Source organism: Zalophus californianus, chromosome 6 (assembly GCF_009762305.2).
Source record: "Zalophus californianus isolate mZalCal1 chromosome 6, mZalCal1.pri.v2, whole genome shotgun sequence".
Lineage (NCBI taxonomy): Eukaryota > Metazoa > Chordata > Mammalia > Carnivora > Otariidae > Zalophus > Zalophus californianus.
The window spans coordinates 9,490,419-9,503,947 of record NC_045600.1 but is presented as its reverse complement, the minus strand read 5'-3'; the positions used below and the strand labels follow the sequence as shown (position 1 = coordinate 9,503,947).

At 40.1% G+C, this 13,529-nt stretch overlaps 1 protein-coding gene across 8 annotated transcripts in view; it reads right to left on the bottom strand.

The window, feature by feature from the left end:
- The window catches only part of DICER1 (dicer 1, ribonuclease III), a 71,859-nt gene that overhangs the window by 24,884 nt on the left and 33,446 nt on the right, over nucleotides 1-13,529 (bottom strand). For all 8 annotated transcript variants that reach the window (XM_027569445.1, XM_027569446.1, XM_027569444.1 and 5 more), the window contains 6 exons: nucleotides 13,087-13,247; nucleotides 10,861-11,029; nucleotides 9,178-9,650; nucleotides 2,759-2,891; nucleotides 1,082-1,324; nucleotides 385-539 (listed from right to left, as the gene is read on the bottom strand). In XM_027569445.1, the coding sequence (XP_027425246.1) occupies nucleotides 385-539; nucleotides 1,082-1,324; nucleotides 2,759-2,891; nucleotides 9,178-9,650; nucleotides 10,861-11,029; nucleotides 13,087-13,247 (1,334 nt within the window). The remainder of the gene's footprint in view (nucleotides 1-384; nucleotides 540-1,081; nucleotides 1,325-2,758; nucleotides 2,892-9,177; nucleotides 9,651-10,860; nucleotides 11,030-13,086; nucleotides 13,248-13,529) is intronic.

Genomic DNA, 13,529 nt, shown 5'->3' with positions numbered 1-13,529 from the left:
TATCATAATCTTGTTATCATAGCTAATGGAAAATTCAACATCCTTCAACATTCATGGCACAAAACAACAGATTTCAGAATAAAAAAAAATTAGCGAGCACTATAAAATTAAGTAAAATCTAATTAAAATAAGTATGCCTGAAGTCAGCCTTGCCAACAAAAACTAAACATTTATTACTGCACAATACTGTTTCTGCCTTCTGATCAAAAAGACGAATGAATGGAAAAAAGCAACTTCTTTTCCTTCTCTCATCAAAATAGTACAAGCCATAAACAGAAAGACTGGTGAATATTTGCAAAAGGTAAACACTACAATACTCACAGGTTTAAACTTAAATCTTGCAATACTCCTAGATTTTCTATGCAAAAGTATTTTATATCATACCTATTGATGTGTCCAATGGCCGTGTTGATTGTGACTCGTGGACCACCATCATCAGGCCTCAACACATATGGTGGGAACACATCGTCATCATCCACAACAGGTTCAATGTCAGTCTCACCAGTGTCAACTGACTTGGAACACTTGTTTCTCAAGATCTGAACATTGTAGAAACAGATTTTATGATGAGAATATTTTCTTTGCATGTGTCAGGAGTCTGCCTCTGTACCTACAGAAAAAGCTCTCCTCACACAAAACAGCTCTCCTAAACACACTTCAATATTCCAAGTCACCTGATGCAGAAACTCCCTCCCAAAGTGGTGCCCCCAGCTCCAGTCATGTGGAGACACTAGCTACATGCGCACAGGTTTGCATGGTACCATACTTGCGCACACACAGACAGGGGCTATGTCATCACCCTCCCATCGCTCCACAACTCTGTCACTCAACTGTGACTACATTGTCCACATGAACAGGACACTTTCCAGGCTTCTCCCCCCATTACACATATGACCACTTTCAATGCGAGCTTTCAAACACTTCGCAAAATACTGCAGAGCTCTATAATTACTTGACTTTCTTATAATGTACATACTGCACACCCCTGCTGAGACTGTTCTCTGTATTTAAAGCTGTTTTCATCTATTTCTCTGCACATAAAAAGTAACTTAGAGATAGCATACTGATTTTTGGATCTTACCTTTTCAATAGCTTTGTATGTTTTAAGGTCTTCTTCAAAACTTCTTATTTTGTCTGTGTCTGCTAACATTATATAATTAGAGACCGGTGCCCTTGCTCTCCCCTTAGATTGAACATAGGACCGATACTCTGTGGGCAAATCAAATCGAACCACCAAGTTGCATTTTGGTATATCTACACCTTCTTCCACAATACTTGTTGCAATGAGGAGATTGGTCTCATGTGCTCGAAATTTCCTAAGGACCTGAAAAAAGTCCACCACGAAAAGCAATTCTAAGAAATTTCCAAAGGAATAGCGTAGTACAAATAAGTGATGACTGTCTTTTTTTTTTTAAGATTTTATTTATTTTTCAGAGAGAGAGAGAGCACAAGCAGGGGGAGAGGGAGAAGGAGGCCTCCCGCGGAGCAGGGAGCCCGATGCGGGGCTTGATCCCAGGACCCTGGGATCATGACCCGTGCCGCCTAAGGCAGATGCTTAACCGACTGAGCCACCCAGGTGTCCCACAACTGTCACTTCCGACACATCTTCTGGGCACACTAAATCTTTTGGTCCAGGCTAAAGAAGATAACACCACCACACAAAACTCAAGATGCATGAACACGTGGACAAAGAGACTCTGATTTAATGACAGTTTTCAACTGAATAGGACTTGAATAATCAAAGTGACTTTCTACCATACAGAAGTATGTACAAATCACAGAAAGCCTTCGGATTGAAGAGGCTGGCTTCTTCAATGGCCACAAAAGAATCTAACCAACAAAGTGACCAAATGAATCCACTTCTGGAATCCCGTTGATACTCTGACTCTCCGTGGTAGTGTCTTATGTCTGGGAGACTGTGCCAACATCCCTCCAAAGATGTCAAAACTCACTAAAATCCCTAAAATGCTTGTAACTTAAAAATTGTTAAGTAAGGCATTACTTATTTTCTGGCATCCTGGGACATTTTCAACTTAAGGAATCGGAACTACTGATTAAAAAATAAAGTGAAAATTTTTTTCATATTAAATTTAAAATAACATCATTTCTCAATCCAGGATAAGTAAAGTAAGTTGGCTTTTAAACAGATCTATCACACTGGCTGGCTACTGGACTCCCCAAACTTGGAACATTATCAAAAAGCTATGACACAGAAAATGAACTTCAACGTGAATTATTCCACCTTTACGTTAAATAACAAACTTCAAATAAAAAGTTTTTGTTTGCCAGCCAGAACACTATATTAGGTTTCACATATTTACAATGCTGTCTCCTACATTAAAATCTTAAAATGCATGAAAAAAATTAACCCAGAACCTTTAACGTATTCAACCACGGCACGGACTTTAAATGGAAAACAAAATACTTTCTAGGGAAAAAAATTTATTTTGTTGCTCAGTCGCATGGAGTCAACGGGAGTTACAGTTACACATGCTTTGTTTTTCTATGAAATGCCATCAGTCCAATAAAGGAAAATGAAATGGTTGACGGCAATTAAGAGAAAATTGATTTACCAGCTCTTCTAATTCTAAACATATGAATCACTATACAGCTACGTCATAGGAGACAGTCTATCTATGAGCAAATATTCTATATTACAAAAAAACGCCAAGCAACTATGAAGAAAGGGAGTTCCTATGAGCAGGGTTTATATATATTCTGAAAACTGTTATTGTACAATTATTTCAACTTAAGTTACCTCTTCCTGTTTTCTGAATTCTGCTTCCATCTGTTTGTTACGAGGCTGATTCTTTCCAATGCCATGTCCAGTTATAAAATTGCTGCTAATGTAAGCCAGTTCTGGATCTTGTTTGCCAGCTTCCTTTATCAATCTAAGAAAATTATATACATTTGGAAGTTAAGCATTGCTGAGGGAAAAAAATTTAAACTTTTGTTTGTAAGGTCTCCCTGAAAATGGAAATACACGTTATGTTTTGCCAAAATACCTAACAAAATGGTCTTGGTGATTTTTTTCAACCAGCTTCAACAGAAATCACTGCCACTCTTCCCTGTGTAGATCTGTGGACCAAACCCTTACAATACCAGATACAGGGCTGATTTATACTGACGAACAAAATAGTCACGGTACTTCAAACTTTCTAATTTGGCCGTGATGACTTACTAGAAACGTGGCCCGGTAGGGGACAGAGCTAGGCAGAGAGAAACATGGAATCCTCATATACCTGAGCTTCAGGCCAGGACCTATAATGAAAAAGCCACACACCTCTGAAAGCTCAATGCACTTCCCCACACGCACACACAACTTGTAGCGGCCATCACTGCCCTTGTCTCCATGGCCAAGTTTATACAGAGTACCAACACCCGAGGCCAAAGGGCAATTCTACAGCAAGGGAAACCTCATTCTCCTGCTACATGGAGGGAGAGAGCTCCCGCTGTGTGTGGAAACTAGCATGGTTATTTCTTTTAGTCTTACCCTAATACCCTTTTTATCACTGGAAGCAGAGCTCCAGGGCAAGAAATGCCTACCTACTGGGAAGCGCCTCCATTCCCAACACTTTCCTGCCCCCAGGCCGCCAACCACAGTTGCGCACCACAGGGCAGCGCCAGAGAGAGTCCCATCCCATCCTGTCATGAAAGAGAGAGGCTTCCCAGCTCATCCCTCTTCCTGCCTGTTCCTCTGTATTAATCCAGAATGCAAGTAACCTAAAGCGGGCCTTCTAGCTAAGAAATGGAAAAGAGCTACAGGATGAGATCACATTACACAGGGACAAAAGGTTAACAGTTAGTGTTGCCATTACAGCTATTTTGGAAATACCCACATTCAAAAACTCAGCACACAGGATAAATGGTTCCACACCTGACATAAGTGATTCCAGATGGTTCTTCTGAAGTCATACACATAGTATAAATTCCTAATAGAAAATTGCATTTTTAAGTCAAACCACTCTTTTTGTTTTGTTTTTTGTTTTTTTTTAAATACATGAAACAGACTAATATCAAAGAGCTGGAAGAAACCTTGAGTGGCCATCTAGAATATCTTCCTGCCTCCAAATCAGCCAAACACCTGCATGTCTAGGTTAGTTTAAGAGTCTGTTCTACATTCAAATACTTAAAATGTTCAGAATCAGGAACTTCCTTAATATGTTCCAAGCTCTGTTTAGTTATTAGAATAAACTTAGGATGTCAGTAGCAGAAAGCAATGTTACATGCAAACAAATCGCATGCCCCAAAGTCTAAATTATGAAAGCAATTATCTTAGAAATATGTACTTCCAAATGTTAGTTTATGTAAATAAGCATCAATGTGACTGTAACAGAGGCTTAAAAAAAAATGCATTTCATGGCAGGCATTAGGCAAATTAATTTAATTAGGCAAAGAATATATTTTACTTTGCCAATATGATCAGTCTAGCAGATTTCAATTAACTAAGAAGCAGAAGCACTAGGAGTAAATGCATTTCTCCTTAATGAAACTCGCATCAGTACTGCAGAGAACAGAAGAGACAATATGTACATTAACAAACCAAATCTCTTGTAAGCAGTAATTAAACGCTATACCCATGCTGATGATGTTTAGAGAGAAAAATGTCTCTTTCCGATAAATTAAGGGATGTCTGACCACACTCCTCAGATAAAACTATAGGCTTCCAGAGAAACAACAGTCTACAGTGGTCAGGGAGCTTACAAGTGAGTAACACAAACTGCTTATAGATTTCACGGTGCCATGAACTGATTAAGACAAAGTCTTACTTGTTTCTTTTGATTTTTACAGAGTTTATGTGGGCGGCTCCACAAGCAAGCGATTCGACAAACCCAGCTGATCTCTTGTGCACAGGGCTTCTGAAACTATCAGCAGCTAAGAACCAGTTATTTTTTTTTTTCTAATTTCAAATCCATCAGAGACTAGCATTTTTATAAAATTCCATGAAAATTGATGAAGAAAAATGAAACTTAAAAGCATTCAAATTCAAGAGCCAGCTGTATTATATTCAGGAGACATAACTTGCTGTCAAAACTAAGAGCTTCTAGATGTTCACCCTCCATCTCTGTACCTAACTCGCTCAGCTGGTGGCAGCGTACCGATCACATGGTGTGTGCACAACACGCTGTCCCCCACAATTACACGGGAAACAGCATGGCCAGAAATGGCAAATATGGATGCTGAACTGGTAGATGTATCCTAGGGAACCGGGATTTGACTACAAGTGCTAATTTATGCAGACAACCGTAAGGGGAAAAAAATTCAAAGAAACAAACGCATCATTTGAAATGTCTGCCAAGTACTAAAGCATGTTATCAACAATAGCTTTTAATAGTGTCCTTACTCCTTATATTTCCTTACCAACATGAGAAAATCCAATGTAATTCCTCTGGGATCTTACCAAAAAAACTATGACTGATAGGTCCAGTACACGGATCCCATATGCCCCAAATGTGTGCATAAAGCCCATAAGAAAATAGCACCTACTGTATCAGGTGATAAAACAGCCATTTTTATATATGTTGTAAAGAGACAGAGAGACTATTACTGTTTTACAAATGAAGATCCTGAGAGAGAAAAATTTCTATTTAAAGCTTTAAAAGTTAAAACAACTTTCACAAAATATACATCTAGAAAAGTGGGTAGAAATGAAAGGAACCAGGGCTCCACAGAGAAATGGCTGATTCTACAGCTGGAGCAGCAAAAATACAGGAGCCTGGAGCATCTTGTAGGGCTAGAAAGTCAGGAAGTGCTTAAAAAAAAAAAAAAAAAATCCAGAATGAGGGCCTGTCCAAGGGACACAGGCACTAAACTCAAAGAGCACCCCTGCCCTCCCTGTAGCCTAGAGTGGAACATTTTGAACAACAAAATAAACCACCTACTATCAGATTATAACCCAAAGTGTAAAATAAACAAACACAATAAATATTAATAAATAGGATCAAAGAGGTAAGTTGTCCTTACAGAAGAATTCCAATAATAAACATAAATACACTCCTCTCCAGGAATGGAGTTCAAGCCCTCCTTTCCAGGATGAGCTCAACTTGGTGACGTGCTTCCAGAGAAGAAAGTGAGGAATAAAACAATAACAACTGTCACAGTGCAGAAGCCTGGCAACACTATCATAACCACGTGATGAAGTTTCCCATCACCAGTGATGGCTCATGTCCATACCACGAGTCTCCCTGATACAATGTGATGAGAAGGGCACTTCATCTCTGCAGTGTTCTTAACAAATCCTAAAACCCTATTTTAATCCTGAGAAAAACGTGAGACAAATTCAAATTGAGAGCCATTCTACAAAATACTTGATCAGTCCTCCCCAATACTGTCAAGGTCGTCAAAACCAAGGAAAAACAAAATACAAGGAGACCAGAGGAGATTAGGGACACGCAACAACTAGATGCAATGTGGTACCCTGGATTAAGAAGACGACATTAATGGGGAAACTGGTAAATGAAAACACAGTCTGAAGTTTGGTTAATAGTAACGCACTAAAGCTGGTCTCCAGGTTGTGACGAAGGTACACAGTAATGTATGATGTTAACAACAGGTGGGGGAAACCCGAGGAGGGGGGACAGGGGAGCTCTGTACTCTCTTTGCAACTTTTCTGTAAACAAAGTTAGGAGGGAAATAGACAGGGAGGGGTAGATGGAGGCCGTGAACCCAGCCAGGCTTGTCTGATGCCAGTGTCACACAAGACTAGTAAATCACACAGTGAAAAGAGAACCAGACTTGGGAGACCAGAAGCCCATTTTTGCCTCTTGGTATCTGTGTGATTTGGGGAGGGTCACAAACTGTCTTGGCTTCCTCATCTAAAATATAGTAAAAACATCTACCTTCCTCCCTCATGGAGTGTTGTAAAACTTGAAAACATATCTAAAAGTAAGTTATAAACCATAAAGCCCTATATATGTAAGGCAAAAAGGAAAACTATAAACATAAGACTGCACACGTAGCTACATCGTCTACAGAAGTAGCTATGATTTATTTTTTTTAATTAGGAGAGGACAAAACCGCCCATGTATCACAATAACTTAGACTCCCATGAAACTGTTCACTGAGGGTTTTTCCTCCTATTAAATTGATGGAAGGAAAGAATCTAGATTTCAGGAAGTTTTTCTAAGCTTATTAAAAAGCTTACTGGAACAAGACCTCTATTGTATATTTAATTAGCTGCCCATAAAATCAACCCTCAAACCGCTCTTGATTCATCATCCAACACTAAATTCCAGCCCCATTTTATGAAAGTTGATCACAATTAATCTGATCCTCAAAGTCAACAGGAAATAACTGACTTTTGATAAACCTTTACAGGCTAATATTCCTGCCATGAAAACTGGCACATCTCTACACTTAAGAATGCATGTAGAGAAGAGAGAAAAGAAGAAAATATGCCATTTCTTCTTTCTAAGCGCCATAAAATGTATTTAATTCTGTATGGGGGCAGGGAGCATGTCTATAACAAGGCTTGGAACTGTACTGATATTAAACTTCTCTGACCCCTGAAATGCCTTTTCCCCCATTCTAAGAAATAATCCTGATGGTTAGGCTCTCCCTGGTCTGTCTCCTGGCCGTCTTCCACATGGATTTTTAGTGTTCTCTGACGCCCAGGGGCATTATGACTGCAGAAGGAACTGGAAACTAGGAGGCAGGATATCAGGATTCTAGAACTGTCTCTGCCACTGCCTGGCAATTTAACTCAGAGCAAATCACTTTTCCTCCTGAGGCCCTTTCTCTTATTTTTTATAAAAATAAGTGGGCTGGATTAGATAGTCAATGAGTCCCTTTCCAACCGTAAACTTCTGATTCCAATGTAATTCACTACCTAAAGTTATTTTACTTTGTATTCATCATAGAGATCAGGCCCAATGACTATGAAAATTACCAGACTAAAAACTGCCAGATGACTACCCCAGAGTCCAATTTCTCATTACTCCAGTAAGTTTTCAAAGCCCCAAACAGTCAGAAGCAGTTTAGGAAAAGAAAAAAAAAAAATCCCAAATTACCACAGGAACCAAAGCTGAATTTCTCCTCAGAGATCACTACTTGCACAACTGGCTCTAAGAGATCAACTCTGGCCAATTAATGGATCTCATAGAGAAACAGATCATTGTCTGAAGTACAAACTACGGACTCTTTCTGGCCCTTATATACTACAGTGTCTATACATACACCAAAAGAACCATACACTCCGTGACCATTTGACACAAATTTGGAGGACAGCTCCTTGGCAGGGTCTACGTTCAGGAAAAATCAACTTCTACTAAAGAAGCGGGTGGACATGGAAATCCACAGCCTAACCTTGGATGCACTGTCATCTTTTGCCAATATCCTCTGATTTCTTCTCTAACATCCTTATTTTCTTCTGATTCCGAAAATTTTAATATACAGTCTATGAACCAACCTAAACTGCAAATCCAATTGTTCTCAACTTTTTCCATTTTGAACTTGCAAGCACGAATCAATACTGGTTAAGATAAAAAAGTTAACACCACCACCAACAACAAAAAGATAGACACAATAATGCCTAGGTAAAATTTATCCTAAGAATACCTGAAGGAGAAAGCTTGGTGTGAAATGCTCAACACAATGCCTAACACATAGTCACAGATGAACCGTATCTGAACTGACTCTCATAACTAAATGCAAAACAAAACAAAAAATGTTTTACCTTAATGTAACTTCATCTTTCTATACTTACTACTTTAAAGATTATTTATTTATTTATTTGAGACACAGAGACACAGAGAGAGAGAGAGGGAACACAAGCAGGGGGAGAAGCAGAGGGAGGGGAGCCCGCTGAGCAGGGAGCCCGAGGCGGGGTTCGATCCCAGGACCCTGGGATCATGACCTGAGCCGAAGGCGGATGCCTAACCATCTGAGCCACCCAGGCGCCCCCTCTCTATTTTAAATGGATTAGAACAGATTTGCATCCTCCAAGAAAAAAAAAATCCCAGGTCCTGTCAAATCTAGTCTTTCAGGAAAGCTACAGTCATACAAACGTCCTCCCTGAAGATTCCAGCACATTACACGGGAGGTACAATGGTGCCAAATAGAGGACACTCACCTAAGCCTTCTGCCAGGTTCAAAGCTATTATTACAGCACAGCACTTCACAAAACCAAGTTGCCCCTCCACTATGGGAAAGGATGCTGGTTAATCTTAAGAGATTTACCTGTTTAAGACAACGGCCGTGTACCTTCTTTCCACAAAAATGATTCCACATAAAATATTGGTAAACGGAGAAGGAAAATTTGTCTCCGGCTTTTCTTTTTCTTCAATTTCTTCATCCTCATCATCATCCTCAGAATCACTCCAAGACACATAATTATCCTGATTCCTATTATTATACCACTCAACACTTTCAAACTGCTGCCGCTCATACGGCTTATATTTGCGTAAAATTTCAAGCAGTTTTATTACTTTAGGAGTTACAAATTTCAGGTCAAGTGAGGCAGGAGAGAAGTGCTCTTCACATAGTGCATGTATTTTCCTCAGGAAGGTGTCTGTAAACAATAGAAATTTCCTGTGCAGCTCCTCTTGTTCATGTTTGATGTATTTCTGCAGTTCTCTCACCATCATCCCAGCTACCTTATCTGCACACCAGGGGCCCAGAACCACCAATACCGCACGACAGTCTGACAGGATCTACAAAAAAATGTAAAGAGCCAAATGCTAAACAGTAATCATGTAGCACTTTCATATGAGGCTTAACTAGGGTTTAAGTTGTCTTCAATCTGCCCCTTCAAAATAAATTTTTCCCACTAATATAAACACTGAAGTCAATTCCTCAAGTTTGGGGCAGGGGGTGGGGGGGAAGAACGGCCAGTGGTCTTTTCAATCTCTACTTTTTCATATATATATATATATATGCCCAGAACCATCCTTTTGTTTTCCCCAGAAAAAATAATAGAAAATAAAAGATGCAACTGTATAAGGTTAATAAAATTTAATTTCAAGTCGGTCATTAGTTACAAGTAGAACTGAGTCATTTACTTCCAGGTAAATATGCGAGGAATTATGTAGCAGACTAATTTTATTTTAGGTATCTAAGAAGAGCAAGTCAACATTCCCTGCACCTTACACCCAGAGTGCCACATCTTACAACTCTAGCTCCGATGAGAATGTAAATCCACAACGAAGTTATAACCGAGGAATTGTCAGCTCCGCAGGCAGGTAAAAGACAAACTGGGTGGAACACAGACTTAGTAAGAAATCAAGGACTGGAAAGAGTCTAGGCACTGCTGCTCCAGAGCAAATCAGCAGGAGAGAAATGGAGACTCAGATTCAACAGTGTTGTTCACAAATGGCTGCAAAGTCCTAGGTCGATGGGTCTCAAATTTTAATGCATCGGGATAACTGGAGTACTTGTCAAATCTCAGAAAGCTGGACCCCTCCAACAGGCAGGACTTTTAGCAGGTGAAGGACAGGACCCCTCATCTGCTTTTCCACCAAGTTCTAGGGGGAACGCAGATACTGCTGAACTGGCGTCCACACTTTAAGGACCACTGCTAAGGGATCTCCTCCCAAAGCTGTGCCACTCAGGAATGACGGGCTCAGCTCCAGTTACACACAGGGTATTATTCGGTCAGTCCCAGGGTTCCAGCAGGGACTAACTCACGACATGAACCCCAACCCATCTCCTTAAATCAGGGAGGTCTATATTTAGTTATCTCTCGGGTAACCATAAACTCAACCCAACAGGATGTGTTCAATGAAAAATGGCCAAACAGATTAAGAAGACCTTAAACTAAAACACTAAAACAACAGCCTCATTAGAAACACGTTTTCATTTCGCTATTAAAAATAAACAGAAGTCTTTTAATTATGCTTTCTCTACTTACTTGTACACGCTTACCTGTTTAGAAATTAAAGTAGAATCTCTTTCTTTCGAATGCACAGATATGTTACAGTCGTTGATAAAGTTAAGTGCTTCCTCTAGCTCCACCAGCAGTCTGCCATAGAGGCCACTTCTGTCCGTGAATGGCCCACAGTCTACCACAATCTCACACGGTTGAGAAGTGTATCTTTAACAGGGGAAACAGAAGTTGTCACCACCAGAAACTCACTTCAGCGCGCCGAGCCATTATGACGTGTCCAATGGGATCACAGGCGGGCTCGCAGCGGTCTTCCTAACGGGGTGCTCACTTCTGTCTGGGCCTGTGCTTGCTTGGAAGGCTCAAGGAACGACTGCCTAAGGCTGACATTCAGAGAATTTTGTGCATCTTGTCACTACCTTACGATCTCAGGATTTTTGTTTTGGTTTTTAGGTTTAGACTTTCAACTTTTGCCTCCTTGGGCATCAAGATACTCAAACAACTCAGTAACGATCACTTCACAGAAGCAGAACAGGGATGGAGGGGCAGATTCTACATGGAAAGTGTCATCATTAAATCTATCCACTTCCATACTATTTGAAATTTTTGGCATTTGCAAATGTCAGTTTTATTTTAATGTGTTTTTAATGTATCCTTGTAAGGAAAGCTCACCTAACTTTCAACCAATTACGGTTATCATCCTTGGATCTCTTACGTCTTTCATAAAATATGGCAACTGGAATAGCACATAGTATTCCAAAAGCACTAACAATGATTAAGGAAAAGAAATATACTAAAGTCATATTTAAATACTACAGTTCTCATTATTCTCAATCAGAATTTATACTTAAACAGAGTCAAGCTTAGAGAACTAGGAAGTACCAGATTCAAGAGATCACTTATCAGTTTTATTTAAATGCTCTAATACCTCTACTTCTGAAAACTTCAAGTGTACAAGCCCACCAATCTAATTTGGGGCAGATAAGAGCAGAAGTACAGCCTTTTACTTCCACCTCAGATCGTTTGGGCTCAAGGGTGTCAAAAACAACATGTCCAAAAGCTCCTGAGATTTGTACTTCATACAGCATTTGAATCCTTAAGTTCCATGAATCTGAAACATTACGTTTTCATTTCATTCTACAAGGAGAACTTTCCCCAAGTTCCTATTAAATGGCAGGCACACCGCCATTTTTAATGTGACTGAGCATCAAAGAATCCCCTGAAACCACCTTCAATGCCATCTTCCAGGATCCAGGAGAGTACATGACTCACCTGAAGTTACAGAGCTTCCAGTTAGTGGAGCCAATATTTCAAAACCCATCTGATTTAACTCCACACCCTGATAAATCAGCTTCTCTAGTCATTATAACTGTTCCAAAAACCAGCACTTGATAATTTTTAGCCCAGCTAAAGACTGTATCTAATAAGGATGTAAGGATACTTTAATATGAATTGAATTATATTTAAAAACCTATTTATTTAGGCTCCTTTCCACCAACTCAAATCAAAAAGTGTTTTACTGAAAACACTTTCACTTCTATAGCACATTCTACTGAAACAAAATAGCCACCTTCTCAAAAAGAGACAAACCTAGAAAGCATACACGGTTTTCTCAGACACTCACACCCATTTTCAAAACTACGGGGTGTTTCCAATCATTTTAAAACATACTGTAGGGGCACCTGGGTGGCTCAGATGGTTAAGCGTCTGCCTTCGGCTCGGGTTGTGATCCCAGGGTCCTGGGATTGAGTCCCGCATCGGGCTCCCTGCTGGGCGGGGAGCCTGCTTGTCCCTCTGCCTCTGCCTCTCTCTCTCTCTCTCTCTGACTCTCATGAATAAATAAAACATTTAAAAACATATTAAAATTTAAAAAAATTAACCTTAAAAAAAAAAACCATACTGTAAAATACTGAATTCTGTCAATAAGTGAATGCTCTTTCAAACTATCCCATGGGACACTTAGGTTGGAACAACCAAGCACACACGGACAGAAAAGCACACAAATTTCCTGTCTGAGTTCCAGGTCCCCGTCAATGTCTGCAAACAGGGGGGCCCGAGCTTCTGCAATCCTCTCAGAATGAAGGAACCCCTCCATCTGCTGCTCTGTGTGGAAACAAGGTTATCAGATCCTTGCCCTTGCGGGCAACTGTCCTGACAGAATTCTCCAACTTGCTTGTTCCTTTAGGCAGCCATCTGTTCACTTGAGCGGGCGCTGGCCGAGAGAGCCTACGGGAGGGAGGGAAGGCCGCCAGGCCCCCAGCGCCTACCTGTCCAAGACTACCAGGTCGGTTGCAGTTTCAGCATTACTCTTCAGAATTTTCTCCAGTTTCTGGATCTTTTCTTCCAATTCCTCAGGATCACATTTCCCATTTAAAATGGAAGCAGTGAGTCCCAAAATGCGAGGACACGATGGACAATTTTCACAGAGCTAACACAATGAAAGACACCGACAGTAAGGATTTGTTCTGCACGGCCGGCACAGGAGAGATGCTAACAGGCTGAGAAAATGGACGGATGCTACAGATACAACCCATGGAATGACTGGAGCTTGTTCAAAAGGCCTGTTTAGCAAAAAGGCACGTTTAAATATGCTATGGGAGATTATCTAATTAATTTATCAGACTACGTACTTCGTTTATTTGTCATGTTTAAAATTTTATTCCAGATTTAGATTCACTATAGGTTATTTATGCTAGTTCATTATCATAGA